The sequence below is a fragment of the Polypterus senegalus genome, chromosome 2 (assembly GCF_016835505.1).
Source record: "Polypterus senegalus isolate Bchr_013 chromosome 2, ASM1683550v1, whole genome shotgun sequence".
Taxonomy (NCBI): domain Eukaryota; kingdom Metazoa; phylum Chordata; class Cladistia; order Polypteriformes; family Polypteridae; genus Polypterus; species Polypterus senegalus.
The window spans coordinates 46,148,411-46,166,669 of NC_053155.1; the positions used below are offsets into that span (position 1 = coordinate 46,148,411).

Genomic DNA, 18,259 nt, shown 5'->3' on the forward strand with positions numbered 1-18,259 from the left:
AGAGTATACATTTAATAACTGTAACATAAAGTGTCACCAAACCATTTGCCATACATTTCTGCTTAGGTTAAGAAGCTTTTATCTGTTACTTTTGCGGACATGAACGTCATGTCACTTACCCCTTTCACTCTCAAAGAATAGGAGAAGTGAGCTGCTGTGGCTGAGGTTTGCGCAAGATGAAGCCAGACTGCTAGCACATAATGAAACCTACCACTGCATTCTGGTACAGTAAGTGATAGTGATAAATAAATAAACAATATAATTACTTCTGCATTGAACAAATAAATATTTTGCAAAGAGCAGCGCAGTGGTGCAGTGGTAGAGCTTCTGCCTCACAGTAAGCAGACTAAGGTTCACGTACTGTTCCTCCCTGCATGGAGTCTGTGTGTTCTCTCAGTGTCCGCTTTCCTCCCACTGTAACAAAGTCATGCAGGTTAAGTGAATTGGCAATGCTAAATTCACTGTAGTGTGTGTGTGTTTGAGTTTACCCTGTGATGGACTGGCACCCTGTGCAGGATTTGTTGACCATGTTCTATCTGGGATAGGTTCTAGCAAAAAAACAAAATCATCTCACCTCTCCATCCCGTGTCCAGTAGTGAAGCATACTCGCTTAAATATGCATGACTGCTGGTGTTTCACTGTTTTGCTATCAGGAAAGGCTGCCGAATAAATACTTTTTTTTTTTTAAATATACAAGTTGAAGTAACAGCTCTAAAGGTAAACTGAACAGTAAATGAATCTGTAATTGACTTTGCTCAGAATGTTTCTCTGTCTTAAGATAGATGAGTTCCCAAATTTTCTTACACATTTTAATGGGAGATTCTGAAATTTCAAAAATGTGTAAAACATAAAATTGAACTGTCCTGACAAATTTCCTAGCATGCCAAATTTCAATAACACTGATCCTCTGTGGACCGAGTTGTTTCACACGGACAAACAGACATGGCTATCGCAGTATGTGCTTTTTGCATTATATGTGAATGTACCCAATAAGGTTTTTCATCAATAATGCAACCAGTTAGTGAACTTGATTTTTCTAGTTTTAGGATAAAGAGGAAATACAGCCTGCTCCGATAACTTTGGCTGTAAGGCAGAATCCAACCCTGGACAGGCAAATTATAATTTAAGATTTATTAAGTCCAAGTGACACATTCATCGATCCATTTTCAAATCCACCTAATCCAACTGGAAGCCAGAGAACGTCCAGGCAGAATCTGACAAGAACCAATCTTGGAGAGAATGTTGGTCCATTTGGTGAGTTGCACTAAAGGTCAGTGGCAGTACAAGTTTTAAAATAAAAATAGTGCCGCTCAAGCTACTTGAGTGTGCATGTTTGTGCAGCCTCAGGATGTTTAACGGGGAGACTGAGGTTGATTGCACTTGCATGTTAGTGCACAGCTAGTTCCAATTTCATCATTGTCTCTTCATGGATTGTAATGAGGACACTGTGACCATGGAGGTATAAAGGAGAGCAGTAAAAAACATTGGTGAAGATAGAATTTTGGGGCATTCAAGACTGCAGGGATCATATAAGATGGAGGTATTGCTCTGAGCGTTCCATCAGTTGCCAAAGGAGGAAGTGGAGATGAGAGCCAGTAAATGGAACTGCAGCTACTGACATCTCTAGTGGTTGAGAAGACCAGTACGGTGAGCTGGAGAGGGGAAAAGTGGAAAACTAGTTGGGCTGGGAGAGTGAGATTTCAGAAAAACAAACCCGATGTCTATATGGTTTTCTGCTGGGATTTGCTGTGGATTTATTTATTGGTGATTTTAACCTTAATCGAGGCTAACCAGTTTTTATGGAATATTTGTTGGATTATTTGTTTATTAAAAAAGAAATGCTTGGCACTTTTATTTTGCATTGTTTTAGTAAATAAAAAGCACTGAAAACTTTTAATGCACCTAACCTTGCTCGTTTGTGTCCTTGAATATGTCTGTTGACTGACCTCATTTCAAAGGATGTTTTGCCAGCTTCAGGCACCTGGGCTATAACAGTCGTTAATGTAGGACACACTCACTCATACACCCCACCTTACTTCTATCCATCCATTCATCCAGTTTCCAACCTCCTGAATCCGAACACAGGGTCTCGGAGGTCTGCTGGAGTCAATCCCAGCCAACACAGGGCGCAAGGCAGGAACCAATCCCGGGCAGGGTGCCAACCCACCGCAGACCTTACTTCTACTGGGCAAAATTAATGTTTCCAATTAATCTAACCTGCATGACTTTGGGAATTTGGAGGAAAACAGGAACAGCTGCAGAAAAAAAACAAAATGCAAACATGGGAACAATGTGCACACAACACACAGATAGTAAATAAGGACTTGTGCAAAGGAGTCTGCAGCTGTAAAGCAGCAGTGCTAACTCCATTACCACCTTTGGAACTCCTAAGAGTGTCCCAGCAAGAGTGCAGTCTTGTGGTCAACAGTTCATTTCCTAAGCTACTAGGCCACACTTCACGTTTGGCAAAAAACTCACTTAAATTTTGGACTTTTGGGACTCTCTTGCTGTCTCACTCTCTCTGTATCTTCTCTGGAAGTCTTTTTTGAGAATTTGTCTCTAAAGCTTCTTTGGCTCTTATATTCAAAATGAGATGTCTATCGCTTTCTAAAAATAGCAGTGCTTTCTGTAATGCTTTGTGTCATCTTTTTCTATTGTCCTTGTGTAGACAATGTGAATTTATAGTCGACATATGCCAACAATTTACATTTATTGCAATGTTTTTGAGACACACAGTGAAATAAATCCATCTACTGTATATGTTCCCTTGAGATATACGAGTAATTCAATATAAAAACTAACATATAAAATAAACACTGATTAATTAATTAAATTAGACTTAGAGAAACAGTATACAAGTTGAGAAATCTCAGCTGGGTTGTCTTTCTCTTTTTTTCACCATTTTTAAAACAGCTCAGTTTGAAAGCAGTGGATAGCGGTGTCTCCTCAGGACTCCAGGGTCCTGGGTGCTACCGTCAGCTTGGGCAATGTCTGAGTGGATTACGCATACTCTCCCTTTGCGTGGGTTCACCCTTGCTTCTCCCACTTCTCAAATGGGCACATATGAGGTGTATATATTTTGGAATAGATTTTTTGAATTGAAGAGATGATGCTGTTATCGCAGATGTGAGTGCTAGCCTGTCTCAACTGCCTTTCTGCCAAGCTCCAAACTTGAGAGATGTCATGGAGTGAGCATGAAGGATCTGGTGGCTACCTTATATTTATGACATCTGAAGATGTAGGAGACTCTGAGAAATGTAAAGTGGGATATATAGTATTAAACATTCCAGTACTTAGTTGGTAGCACTGTAGTCACTACTGCTTAAGGAGCTGTGTTTCACCCTATTGGAGAAGCAGCTTCTCCAAGGACAGAAGGGGCAAAAATTTGGAGTGATGGTAAAAGTAAGGTGAAGAAGTTTCAGACCTGTTCTAAATCCATACAATGGCTTTTATATAAATTGAGTGAGCCATCACATCTCATGGTGAGTCATGGCAATTTCAGGTATTGTGGCATTAGGTTAAATTAGACACAGAGTAGACACTGGAAGAGCATAGTGAAGTTCTTGTGCCCCAGCTTCAAGGGACATGGGAATCAGAGAAGTATATACTGGGAATAACACAATAAGATAACGTATAAATAAATAAATACACAAAATAAGATTAGCAGAAGAATGTGCATAGTGCAAAACAGAACTTGTATTAAACAGTAGTGGGGAAAAAAGGTACACATGGCAGTTCACATTTAGCACACAGTAGAATTAGACATAAACTAGCAGGTGGGTACAGCATAGGGCAGGTAAGACCAGGAATCGTAGATGCTGTCCCTGAAGTGAGTATAATATGTGACAAAGCTTTATTTGCTTTTACCAGAAGGCAGAATTGAAAGCAGGAGATGAGCTGGATGGGTGTCGTGATGACAGATTTAGCTCACCTCAGATATCTGGTGGATTACATAGTATGAAGCTATGGAAGGTCAGTCCCAATGATTTTAGAAGGTGTAGGGACAATCCTTTAGAGGAGTTTGTGATTCTGGCTAGTCCTTTACCAACTCACATTATGATGCATTCAGGCAGGATGCTTTCAACAGTGCATGTGGTAGAAGTTCTGTAGTGTTTTAGTTCCCATTCCAAAGCTGCTTAAGCCTCCTCCTGTAAAAGAGCCTTTGCTTGGCCTTTTTGAGGATGCAGATGGTGCTGACAGACCATGAAAGGCAGTTAGTGACCTGGACACCCAGGAATCTAATGCTAATAACTATCTAGACAGGGTAGCAGTTGATGTGGAGTGGCATGTGATTTCATTTGTTCTTCATGAAGTCAATAATGGCACCATACAGTCAGGTTTTTTTTACCTCCCTTCTGTAGGCAGCCTCCTCATTATTGCTGATGTAGCCAGTCACACTGGTGTTGTCCATGAACTTGATGCTGCTGCTACCCTCATACTTTGCTACACAAGTATTGGTGAATGGCTTTAGCCAGCAGCCTGGTAGAATGCCAATATTGGTGAAGATCATGGAAGATCAAGTCATGAAATCATTTAGTATACCGTGAAGAACTGGCTAAAATGTCTCATTTTAGTACTGGCTACATTTGGTATGATCAGACTGAGTGGAAAAAGCAGGAGAGGGACACTAATGAATTTAAACCTATAATTAAAACTAAATGTGTGATCCACACATTGAAATGTTGACTAACTTTGTCCACATTACTTCTGGGGAGATACATCATCATAGCTAACTCATTGTGTCATAATTGAATTACAGTATTATGATTTTAGAATGCTGGTGACTTCAACTAGGAAACAGACTCCTATCAGCATGTTCCACTCATGGACAAATCAAGCCTGGCCTTCTCTATTTAAATGTTAATGCAGCGTTTCTCAACCTTTAAGTATTTGCAACCCGAGTTTTCATAACAGTTTTAATCGCCACCCCCTAATTTTTTTTTTGAAAGGAGCCCACTAATACCAATTTGTTCTTTTTTAATGAATGATATATCATAGCTGCATATTTTATTATATCTACTTAACTTTTATCGACATTTATGTAACTCTACGTTTATTTTTCTAGTATCAGAATGTAGTTTAAGTACATTTTTTTTTGTTTCACTAGATGTATTTTTCATTTTTTTGATTCTTGTTTTCTTTTTTTCACATCTTCACGCCCCCCTTTTGGTACTTTGTGCCCCCCTGGAGGGGCCCGCCCCACAGGTTGAGAACCACCGTGTTAATGCCTTAAAATATAAACCTGTTGGGTAACTGGGCAGGTGTCACCTCATCCTAATCCCACCTACAATTCTGTTCTTGACAGCAGCAACTATCTTATTATCCAAGTCACAGGATCTTATGCACATTTGTGGTGTGGGGGATGAATTTTTTTTGGAATATTGATTTTACTCTTGAGCTTCTGTAAAGTTTTAATTTCCACGTGCGGACAATACAGTGTTTTTGATTTAATCTAATTTAAAATGGCTCAGTATTAGTGTATGTGGTACTGTGCTCTGAGATGAATTAGTTAGGTTTCTATCTTATGCCTAATGCTACCAGGACTTCTATCCTGAAGCAGATTAATAAATTAGAAGATGGATGATATTTTCTAAACCTGCTAATTATAGATGTGTGGGATGCTAAAGCCTTGATTATGATGTGCAACACAGGAAACAAATATGAAATGAGATGCCAGTCCATCAGCAGACACAGACATCTACTGTATTTCCATTTACACAGCGATAATCGAGAGCTTTCAATTAACCCAACATTCCCATCTTTAGGTGGAAACCGGAAAGCCCACACAAATTTACCTAGGATTTGCAAACAACCCTCAGACAGTGTTGGCATTTGAACCCTGGTCACTGCAGTTGTGGGTCAGCAATACTAAACACTGAGTCCCCATGGATAACCATATGCTGCAAAATCATTTTCTGTCATTTTCTTTCCCAAATTTAAAAAGAGGGTAACATGCAGTGATAACTATTATCAGTAACAACGTTTGATATTTGAGCATACTGTTAAGTTACTTTTCAGATTGGGTAAAGACAAAATTCTGTATTTTCCTGACCGCTGAGATGAGAAATACCTCTTCTGAAATGTAAGAGAAAGAGAAAAAGATTTTCATGAGAGCAGATACACAGGATGATTTCTGAGATATCTGATTAATGAAACATAACAAGCAGACAGTATCTGTTCTTCCAACCATCCATTTTTTTGCTGCCACATCAACCCTTTCAACATCATTAGGGTGCTGAAGCCTTTACAGCCTACAGTAACTGCAAGACAAGAACGCTGTAAACGTGAAGTGTACTATATCAAACTGCTCACTCCATTAACACAACACAGAACAAAGTATTACCTGACAAGGTCGATGACTCTTTCCCTGGGAGCAGTGCTGACTGGCTCCTCATTTATCATTATGATCTGGTCTCCTGGAATAAGTTTTCCTTCTGACGGTCCCCCTAGGAGTAAAAAAAAAGTTTTAAGTAAAAATACATCCTACTAAGGTTTCATAGGGAGCTTAAAAATGATTACACATAAAGGAGTTGGCATTATTACTGCACTTAGTAATGCCTACAATCTAAAGTATACACTGTGATCACCAGAAGCAGGCCTTCGTATATTTCCTAAGATAAATAAAACCACAGTAGAAGGTAAACCTATTGGAGTCTCAATCTCTGAAAGGATTAACCTAACAGTATATGGAATACACAGCTTTTAAATGAAGGCTAAAGACTGATACTTTTGTTAGGGCTTGTCTGTTATTTTTTTCAAGACCAGTTACACTATAATTTGTTTTGCACACTGATCACCTTAATGACAGACTGAAAGGGAAGGCCTCACACAGATATGCCTGCTATGTTTGTGAAGCACCACTGTGATGTCCCATGTCAGCAGTCCTTGGCACAGTACCATGATGGGGCATCAAGTAGTTAGTTAGCAAGGATAAACTAGTGGCAAGTGAAGAGACATAGTCATTTGCTTGGTGTTAGAAAAGTGCCAAGAACAGCTACCAAAAAAGATGGAAAATCAACAGGAATAATTACTGCACCAAGCAAAAGATAGGGAACATCATATACAGAGAACAGGAATAAAAAGTTATGAGGGATGGTCACAGCAGCTGGAAGCTTATGGAAGTGGCATACTGGGCAAGGGAGGTAGAGTGCCTAGAGTAACGCTTCTTACAGCTGGAAACTGCCCAGGTGGGACATCCCTGAATCAAGAAGGAAGAGAGTGTAGAACGCTCATAGCGACTGGAGAGTGATCGACTAAAAATATAATGACTTAAGAGAAGCTGAGACCCCTCACCAGCATAAAAAGCCTTACGAATCTAACCACTTATGGCATTGCCATACATATAGTGCCTGCTCGACAAGTAAATGCCAGAGGACCACTGAGAGAGTAGGGAAATAAATTCCACAGCAGCTTTAACATTAACTCCCTGTGTGATTATGCTCCCGTAGCCAATCCCAGCCAACACAGGGCGCAAGGCAGGAACCAATCCCGGGCAGGGCGCCAACCCACCGCAGGACACACACAGCCACACCAAGCACACATTAGGGACAATTTAGAATCGCCAATCCACCTAACCTGCATGTCTTTGAACTGTGGGAGGAAACCGGAGTACCCGGAGAAAACCCACGCAGACACGAGGAGAACATGCAAACTTGGTTGGAAAATGGATGGATCCAACATTGTTTCCATGGATCAAATTTGCCAGCACTACAGAGCTCTCAGATGGTAAGAGGAATGAAGTGGTATCTGTTGTAGTAAAGGCAAAAATCAAACGTTCCCTGATTAATGAGAAAATTAAATGAAACACTGTTTATGCTTTTACAGTTTTGAAGGTGTAATCTATCTGTTATAGACGGGTAACTCAGCTAGTAAGATAAGGACAATGGGTTATGCACTGCCTGTGTGAGATGCTATTTGGATTTTACATCGTTCCATCCCTGCCTCTATGCATTTCATATTTTTGCAGATGGGTTGGTATGGTGGTACAATGGTTAGTGCTTCCTTCCATCTCACATATCCAACATCCTGAGTTGGAATCCCTTGCCTGGATGATGTCCTTGTGGAGGATGCACACTCTCCCAGTGCTTTTCCACAAAGTACTCACAGGTCTTTCTCTAAATTGCCAAAGACATGCAGTTCAGGTTGAAAGGCAATAGACTGGCATCCTGTCTGGGGCCATTTCCTGCCAGGTGCCCAGTCCTATGGGGACAGGTTCTAATCTACTGCAACTCAGAACTGGATTAAACATGACTGAGATTGTTTTCTTTAGCTTGTGAAATGAACAAATTCTGTGCCAAAGCACACAAGGACACGTTAAGCTACAAAAAATAAAATTTCATCAAATACCAAAACAGTGATAAAGCAAGCCTCTTTGAAAAGGTTTCAGCACTGAATTTTGGCTGTCAGCTCTTTGCCTCCTGAAGCTATAAATGCACACTGAGTATCTGCCTTTGTCACTGTTACAGAATGCTTTTGCTGCAGGCCTACACACACCATCTGTGGCAACACCACCAGTATGGGTGGTGATCAGATGGCAAAAAAATAACGCTTTGTGACTTAAAGAATGTGAACCCGACTTTAAGATCATCAGTCTGTACATGTGACTGAAGTCTCCAGAAAGTATATTTATTGAGCTGATAAAAACTGAAGTGAACATCTAAGACATTCTTGTTTATAAAGAAGCTACAAGGACACTCTTTGCATTATGAGGAAAAAAAGGGTTCTTTGTTTTATAAATATATCAGCCAATTTTCTTCCCCAATATGGCACAATCAGCACTCTTTAAGACATAACTAGGGATGATGTTCACTACTGAGTGCCTGGTGGCCGGGTGTGCTAAGCAATACAGTCAGATGAACAATAAGGGGGAGTCAAGGGGATTGTCAGTTGGGTGGCACACATATATGAACAGGAGGACAAAATCTTTTTCAATTGAAACAAACACTTGAACTGGGGGTCTGATGTGACAAGTCCGAATGTACAGGCAACATAAACAGCTGGACTTGTACAAGTGTGACTTAACAGCACACTAACTGTTTCTATAAAGGAGCACGTTCTGAAAAGTGTGAAAGCAGCATAGTGAATCTTCTGTCTACGGATAAACAATCGTAAATATTACAAGACTTATAATGATTTGCACCATTTATTAAAATTACTGCAGCATGCCTCCTTGAGTGCAGTGGTCTGTTTGAGGAAGGTTTAAAAATTACAAATGCCATTAAAAGCAAAAGTGAGGGTAACGTGCCAGCCGTATTACTGTATGTGCCCACTTGACAAGAACTAATGGTTTTCCATGATTCCATTCTGTGCTTGTCAGTGGAAAAATCGTTATGAATGCAGCCTCGGAGGAGTTACACCTTTTACAGTAATTTAGGTTGTGGCATGGTGAGCTTACAAAATAAAGAGTACCCTTAAAAGGCCACCGAAGAACCACGGCAGCTTAAGAGAGCAGCTCATCACTTTTTTCATACTTATCACTAGGCATAATATAATCTTAATAAAATGTGCAGTACATTGTGATGTAAATAACTCAGAGTGTTATGTGGGTTGTCTCTTCGGAAATACACAAAATGTATGAGGGGAGAACCTAAAATTATTTCCCTTTATTATAAAACTTCCAGCTATTCCCATTTAGTCACCTTTAAAATACCCTCCTTGAGATGCAGCACAGTTCTACCATTCCTGATGATATTTCTCATCTTTCTTTACCATGTCTACAGCCTCATGCGTTTTTTCCTGGACTTCTAACATGACACCAAAACTTTTTCTCTTCAGTCCTAATTTTAATTTCAGGAACAAAAAAAAAAATCACAGGCAGTGAATTCTGGCAGATACTTAAGGTGTGAAGCAACAGTTGCATTGTTTTTAGTCAAAACCTCTGACTAAAAATGCAATGTGTGAAGGTGTGCTGTTATGGTGCAAAATGCAGTTTTGAGAGCACCACGTCATCAGACATTTTTTTTCCTGATGCTTTTCATTAGACGTCTCAGCAGTTCAATGTAATGTTGCAGATTGTTCCATGAGAAGCAGACTCTTTATGAACAAATACTACAACGTCGATAAACACGGCCACTATCAACTCTTGAAGATCAGCCCTGGTAGCTTGAGTAAAAAGGTGGCTTGGTATCTGAATTCAGCATCTAAGATGTTAAGATCTAGAGCTATCTATGTATATACACTATCTATCTATTTATCTGTTGTGGAACGAACCCCTGACACAGACAGGTAGACATCGTATTACACACCACCACACATTCATTTACAGTTACTATTTACAACAAAGTGCACACAAACCCTCAAAACTCCCCCAAAGTCCCGGCCTCACACTGCCTCTTTTAGTCTTCAGGCCACCTCCTTTCCTCCTCCAAGACCTTGTCTTCCTTCACTCCCGACTCCAGCCCTCATATGGAGGGAGCTGGCCCCTTTTATTCACACCCGGACGAGCTCCAGGTGCTCCCTGACAAGCCTCCGCCGACACTCCCCAGTTAGGCGCTAGTACTAGCTGCGCACCTTGAAGCACTCCTGGTGTCCTTGATCCTCTTCCCCCCAGCACTTCCAGGTGTGGCGGAAGTGCTGAGGTCCAGGGTCCCCAAGGAATTGGGGCACCCCCTGGCAGTGACCACGGGCCCCTACAGGGTTGAGCTTCAAAGCCCTGTACCCGTGGCCACCAAAGGCACCAGGGTGGTCACCCCCACATGGTCTGAGGGAGGCGTAAGCCCTCCTTCCGGTCCTCTAAGGCGTCCCGGCCGGGTGGCCCCAGTCATCTGCGACACTATCTACACAGGGACAGTGGATATTTAACCCAAACTGATAACCCACATAAAGCACTTTTTGTCAAGCATGGCTTCTTGCAGTAAACACCACTCAGTGATCATTGGAGATAAAGAATTACAAACATATGACAATGTCATTTGTATGTGTTACTGTTTTCCTTTCTGTTGCAAATGTGTAGTATCATAAAATGAAATTATTATAAGGGCTTACTTTTTAGCTGGATCACCATGTTTGTGCTGTTTGTACATTTTATCCATGTATTCCCCATATTCTATAGTTTGCTTTTCCCACATCCCGAAGACATGCTTGGTTACGTTATTTGGCTCTGAATGAGTGAGTATGGGTTGTTCATTGACATTTCATAGGTAAACAGAACATCATCATTTATAAAATAAAATGTAACATTATAAAATAAATAAAAGTAAGGATCTAAGTAAGTAAGAAAAGTAAGGCTGACAAAAATATAGGGGACAGCAGTAGTTGCTTTTCTTACCTTCCATCGATATCCATTCCAATATAATGTCAGTCTGAAGACCTATCAGCTCAGAGGTGTAACACATGATTGAAAGATCTGCTTGATATCTAAGCACATTGGGTACCTAGACTTCTAGCAAAAATGAATGGTTACCCATCCAGGTTTGTACTGCTGTCACATCCACTTGTGCTTTGCTTTTGCTTTACGCACATTTAGAATGCTAAAATCTATACCAATGTTACTGTAAATGTATAATGAGTGAATAAAACTATGAAGATGATAACTTTTTGCAACTTACAGTATTTTACTATTTTGAAATTAGAGGGTTAAATGAAAAGAAAATAAATTACTTCATCAGTGCAGTCAATCACGGAGTGGTCCGGGTATGAACACCAACTTAAATAGACAAATACAGAAGACAGGAAGTACAAAGATGAGAAAGTCATACTTGAGTTTAGGACTATGTCATCACAAGGTGTGTAGGGTAACCCCTTATGATCCTTCTATGATAAAAGAAAATGACAAACTGTTTTAAATGGAAAACCAAAAATGCAGTCAGCAAACTCTCAAGAGACATTAACTAAACAAACCCTGATTAAGTGAGTGTCAAGAACTAACATTTATTAAGGAAATGATGTGCCAAAAGTTTCTAACAATGACTGTTTACTATTTTCATAACAATACTAGCAAATTGCTTTTGGATTTTAAAATTTGTCCAGAACTTGGGCATCGATTAAAGCATGCTTACATCGACATAATGACATGAGATGCAACAATATTGGGGAGTCAAATAACCAGCAAAGGATGTGATCATCAACAAAAAAAGGCCAAAAATGGCACTGTGATGATGTCATTAAAATTTCAATAAAAAGTAATAACAGTAAGGAAAACAACACAAACAATGCGGCAAATACTACAGAATGAATCTACAAGTTGCCACACACATGTGCATGGGAGGCAGCTAAAGGGCTCAAAAGAAGGTAATTTCTTATCAGACCAGGGGGTGGCAGAGTGCATTAATCCTTTCTCTTGTCTCCCCACAGACCAAATGCAGAAAATTCCGCCTGACTCCCATGACGACGTCACTTCTGGTTCAACCCCACAAAACTTCAATTCCGGTTCCACCTCCAAAGAAGTCACAGCCCAATGACCTAATTTCTGGTTCCGGTCCCAAGATCCCTTCACTTCCTGCCATCCAACTATATATCCACCACGTTTACTGACCTGTGCAGGTTTATTTTGGACTCTTGTCTGTAAAGACCCTTTTTCTCAACCTTTCTTCACATTTTTCAGCCAATTCTGAAGTATACGGGAGGCTGCCCCCAAATTCTTTGTGTGTCAACGCTTGATTATTTACCACAGTTTATAACAACAAGCAGTCAAAATACAGGTAAAGAAAAAGAAGGAAGAAAACGTATAAGAGAAAAAAAGAGAAAAGCTAGGTCAGGTCAGGTGGGGGAGCATGCATTGGTACAGTGCGTTGCTGCACTCATCACATGACAGCTGAGGAACCCAGTTGGCAAAGGCAGACACATGGTACAGTCCCACTCTCCGGAAATGACCATCTATCAGCCAAAGCCAGATGTTACTTGGGCATCCCTTTGGCCTCCAGCCACTCCAATCCTCAAAAATGAAATTGTATCACATGGCCATAGTGCCATAAATGACGCAATGCAGGTAATGTGCTTCATTCGGGTCTCAGTAAGCAACCACTTGTTCAATTCAAAGTCAAACCAGTGGTACCCAAGGATTATCTGAAAAGAGACACAGTACTGAAGGAGTTCAGTCTTTGTGTCAGGTCACTGGATAGCGTCCATGTCTTGCAATCATATAGCAAAATAGGAAGCCCTAGGACTCTAAAGACTTCGACCTTTGTCTTCTTGTATAGATATTAGAAGCACCACATGACCCCCCATGCTCTCCCAAACCGTCTACTGACTTCATAAGAAGGGTCACCAGAAACATGAATGTCACTGCCAAGGTAAGTAAACATCTCAACAAGGTCGACACTCTCTCTACAGACAGACACACTGCTGATGGCTGTGCCCAAGAGGTCATCAAAAGCCTGGATCTTGGTTTTAATCCAGAACACTCGCAATCCCAGACCCCCAGACTCCTCGCTTAGTCACTCGAGAACCCCGATAAGAGCCTCCATTGACTCCGCGAAGATCACAGCATCGTCAGCAAAGTCAAGATCAGTGAATCTTTCTTTACTAACAGATGCCCCACAGCTAAGGTAAGAAAAGAAAAAATTGGCAAACTTAAAGATCACAACAGCAAACCTAAAGCATACTGTGGAAAGGCATAGGAGGGATTTTATTTTTAGGAAACAGAGTTCACTCTTTTTTAGTAGAAGGTTTAATTGAAGTTATAATTTGTTTCTTTAAAAAAAATATGCAAAATATAAGCAAGACTGGGGAAAAAGGGAAGCACCTTTCTAAGTGCTAATGAACATAGGAATACAGGGGTTGTGAGTCTAATAAGTAATCCAGAGCGTAAGATTAAACAAGCAAAAGAAATGACACCAGGTAAGTGTTTATTGGCTAAAAATGAAATTGTCACCTTAATGACTACATAAGAACCTGCCCAAAATCACAGCAGGTGAAGGGTCTTTAAACAAATAAAATGATCTGTAATGAGTAAAAACAGAATGATGATTACAGGAGATTTTATTTGTCCAAGAAAAAGTAAATGAACAGAGTGAAAATAGATGAAATTGTCAAAGGCTGATACAAGATGTCAACTAGGTGGATGTATAATGTATAGTAAGACTAAAAAGAAAGCCAAGAATTTACAAAGTGCAAGAGAAGAAAGAGCCACTTCAGAACAGCCTTTGTACTTGCACATAAAAAGGGAAAGGCACTTAAATGTCAATTACAGGCAGTATTATTTTGGGGCTGTATAATTCTGGCTTCTGAAAAGGAAGGAAAATGGGAAGTACAGTTTATATGTAAGAAGAGTATGAATTGGTTGGAGGATGAGGAGCCATTTGAGGAATTTTATAAAGCTTACAAAGTGTGGTGCTCATTAAAAGAGAGGTGTGAGATTATCAAAGAGGAGTGAGAATTCTTCTTTCCTTCTGGCTTCTCCTTTATCTGCGGTCTCTGCAAAACCATCTGCCAGGTAGGTGGAAAGTAATGAAGTAATTGTGGTGTTTGAAAAAGCAGGTAAACAAGAACAGGAGAAATTAGAGAACTACAACTGAAATTACAAGAAGAATGGACATTGGAGAGATATGAATTTAAGGGAATACTCTGCCCAAAAACTTTTGTCTCTTACTTAAATTCTGTTGTTTATAATGTTGGCAGAGAAATATTTTGAAAATCATTTTTTCATGGTGAAAGGAGATAAAATAAATTTTGTAATACAATGGGCTTCAATGGAGGCCTGCGGGATTCCAATACCAGATAGCAGCAAATAGCATTAAATCATCTATGACAAAATGTCAAGTGTCAAATGACCCACTTATCAGCTGAATGCTCACAACATGCAAACCATGTGCAGTTTTTTATTTTATTTTTTTTTCTAAAACATTAAAGAACATTTCAAGAATAGGATTGAAAACATATCAGCCCCCACCCCTGAGAAAGAGAGCATGGGCAGCAGAATAAAACTTAAACCTAGTAAAAAATAAGTAAATAGATAAATTAATAAGTGAATATAGATAAATGGAGAAGAAGAAGAAAATGGGGAGAGAATCCGCTTCCTCAGTGCTTTAAAAGCTTATTCTAAAATGTTTTTGATTAGATCCTGTCAGGTTTTTAAAAAATTCTGCACAGATCCTCTAAGTGAGAATTTAATTTTTTCCAATTTCAAATAATATAAAACATCAGTAACCACTGACTTAAAAGAGGATAGTTAGGATTCTTCCAGCTTAGCAAAATAAGTTTGCGTGCCAATAGTGTAGTGAAGGCAATCACAGTTTGTTTGTTCTTCTCCACTTTAAGGCCATCTGGGAGTACATGTAGCACAGCTGTTAGTGGGTTAGGAGGGATTGTGACACCAAGGATGTCTGAAAGGCATTTCAAAATTTTGGTCCAGATTGATGTTAATTTGGTGCAGGCCCAAAAACATGTGACCCAGTGAAGCTGGAGCTTGATTGCAGCGTTCGTTGGTTGGATCTTGCCCTGGAAACATTATGGACAGTTTTAAGCGAGACAGATATGCTCAATATATAATTTTGAGTTGAATAATTGTATGCTTTGAGCATATGGAGCTCGATAGAATTCTCTGCATTGCTACCTTCCATTCCTTTTTTGATATGTTGAGTGAGAGATCATTTTCCCATTGTCTTCTTGGATCTTTGAAAGGGAGGGACTGTAAAATGGTTTTATAAATTGCAGAAATGCTGTCTGAGTTCTTGAGAATGAGCAATATTTTTTCCAGCAAAGAGGTAGGTGGGAGGTGAGGAAAATTTGGCAGGTTCTGTTTAAAAAAGTTTCTAATTTGAAGATAGTGAAAGAAATGTGTTGCTGGAAAGATAAATTTAGAATGTGTTCATAGGATGCAAAGATGTTGTCTATGTACAGATCTCTAAGTGATTTAATCCCATATGTTTTCCAGACATTAAAAACTGTGAGGGTTGAAAATGGTGGTTCTTGTGCAGAGGTGCCACCGATAAAAGATTCTTAAAACGCTTCCTACATTGGTTCCATATTCTGAGTGAGTGAAGCACTATTGGGTTGTTAGTATATTGGCGATATCTTGCATTTATTCGGGCGCAAAGCAAGGAATATAAAGAAGAACTGCAGGATTTTATTTCTATTGCTGACCAGGCCTGTGTATGTTCATCTATTTGTGTCCAGGTTTTTATAGCTTGTCTGTTTGCTGCCCAGTAATAAAACTGAAAGTTAGGTAGAGCCATGCCACCTTCTGCCTTAGTCTTTGTAGGGTCACTCTTTGGATACGTGGATGTTTTGAGTTCCAAATAAATGAGGTTACTGTTGAGTCTAATTTCTTAAAAAATGATTTATTGATGTATATTGGGATGTTTTGAAATAAAAAGAGAAGCTTAGGGAGGATATTCATCTTAACAATGTTAATTCTTCCAGCTAGTGTGAGATAAAGGGTTGACCATCAATGCAAGTTTTGCTTAATTTTTTCCATACAGATGGCGAAATTTTGTTGATAAAGAGCTTTGAGTTTACTTGTGATGTTAACCCCTAGGTATTTAAACTGATCTGCAATGATAAAAGGGAAGGTGATCAATCTAATATTGTATGCTTGAGAATTTACTGGAAAGAGCACACTTTTAGTCAAATAAATTCTGAGACCAGAGATCTTTTGAAATTCTGTTAGTGCTGTTAGGACTGCAGGCACAGTATTTTATGGGTCTGATATATACAGTACCATATCATCTGCATATAGAGACATTTTCTGTTCAAGTCCTTCTCTGATAATCCCCTTTATCTCATAAGCATTTCAACAGTGAACTGCCAGTGGCTCAATAGTGATTAAAAAAAGTAGTGGTGACAAGGGGTGTCCTTGTCTGGTACCACGTTCTAGTTTAAAGTAGTCTGAATTAATGTTAATACAAACTGAAGCTTCTGGATTGGTATACAGTAGTCTGATCCATGCACAGATGTTCGGCCCAAACCCATTCTTTGCATGTTCTTGTGTTCTGCCATATTCTGTATGAAGGTGTGTGTGTTTACAGTGTATGTACATGTATGTGTGTACGTGTGCTTATAGGGTGGTTCAGATCTAACTATGCAATTTTCATTACGCTATAACTTATTAAGTTTATTACATAGAAAATCACCCGAAAAATTCCGGACCATCGAGAAGTGTGCGAACTGATGACATGAAGAATCGTCTTTGCACCGAACTGGAATCGTCCCCGCATAAATCAAAGTCATCCAGACGATCTGGATCTGCATAATTAGATCTGGACCACCCTGTGTACACACTACATACTCACACTTTCACTTACACATCATCATTCATGGTTAGAGTTTCTGTTCTTTTCTTAAATTCATTGTTTTAATGTTTCTAAAGTTGAATTTACCTGTTAGAGATTTAGAAATGTATTTGTAATGATGATTTGTTTTTTTGTTTTGTTAATATTTTTTTCCTTGTTGGGCATTGATTATTGTTTAATTGCTTTCTCTTATGTCTTTTAAATGTGTGCAGGAGGCAGGCATTTGAAACTTTGTTAAAGAGCTCTTTAAGCTCCAGTCTGATTGATCTCTGGAGCACTGCGTTCTCCTTGTTGTGTTCATCTTCTCTAAATTGTTGATTTATTGTTATTGTTAATGTGTACCTTTTGAAAAAAAAATTATGATTTTTTTTTTATTAAAAGCTGTTTGGTTTTGAGAAGGAGTAGCACAGTGGCAAGTGTTACAGCTGCTGCCTTGCAACAAGGATACTGTGGTGTCCATGTTCCAGGTGCTCCCAGCATTGAGCTCGCATGTTCTCTCCGTGTCTATGTGGGTTTCCTTTGGGTACTCAGGTATCCTTCCACAGTCCAAAGACATGCTGGGTAGGTGAATTGCCGATGCTCAATTGGCCCCTGATGTGTGTGTCTTTGTGTTCACTGGTGTGCTGTCTGGGGACTGTTCCTGCCTTGCACCCGTGGCTCTAGCTTCCCCGCAACTCTACTCTCGATAAGCGGGTTAAGGAAATGGACAAGTGGATGGTTTTGGAGTTCCTCCCCTTCTTTAGAATAAGCCTTTTGGTCATTTACTTCAAAGAATCAGTACCATAATTTGGACGTTTTCACATCAAGGTAATAAATTTCACTTGTTTTGTTAGTTTACCTATTTTGGGGTTTTGTTTGGGTTATTTATTTATATTTTTATTTTCTCTTTGTTTCATCTTTGTGTTTATAAAATTGGTTGCTAATGAAATTGGTACATTTGTGCTTAATTGATATTAAGTTTAATAAATGAATTGCTGTGCCCATTTTTTGAGGGTCTCATGGTCCTTTTTCTTTCTCCTTGCATCCAAATCATAACAAGAATATACTAATATTAAAAGCTTGAAAAATCAATACTACAATACAATGTATTA

At 39.4% G+C, this 18,259-nt stretch overlaps 1 protein-coding gene across 5 annotated transcripts in view; it reads right to left on the reverse strand.

Annotated features, from left to right (window-relative positions):
• frmpd4 (FERM and PDZ domain containing 4) overlaps positions 1-18,259 on the reverse strand; it is a 787,881-nt gene that overhangs the window by 141,640 nt on the left and 627,982 nt on the right. For all 5 annotated transcript variants that reach the window (XM_039743624.1, XM_039743625.1, XM_039743626.1 and 2 more), the window contains one exon: positions 6,344-6,446. In XM_039743624.1, coding sequence (XP_039599558.1) covers positions 6,344-6,446 — 103 coding nt within the window. The remainder of the gene's footprint in view (positions 1-6,343; positions 6,447-18,259) is intronic.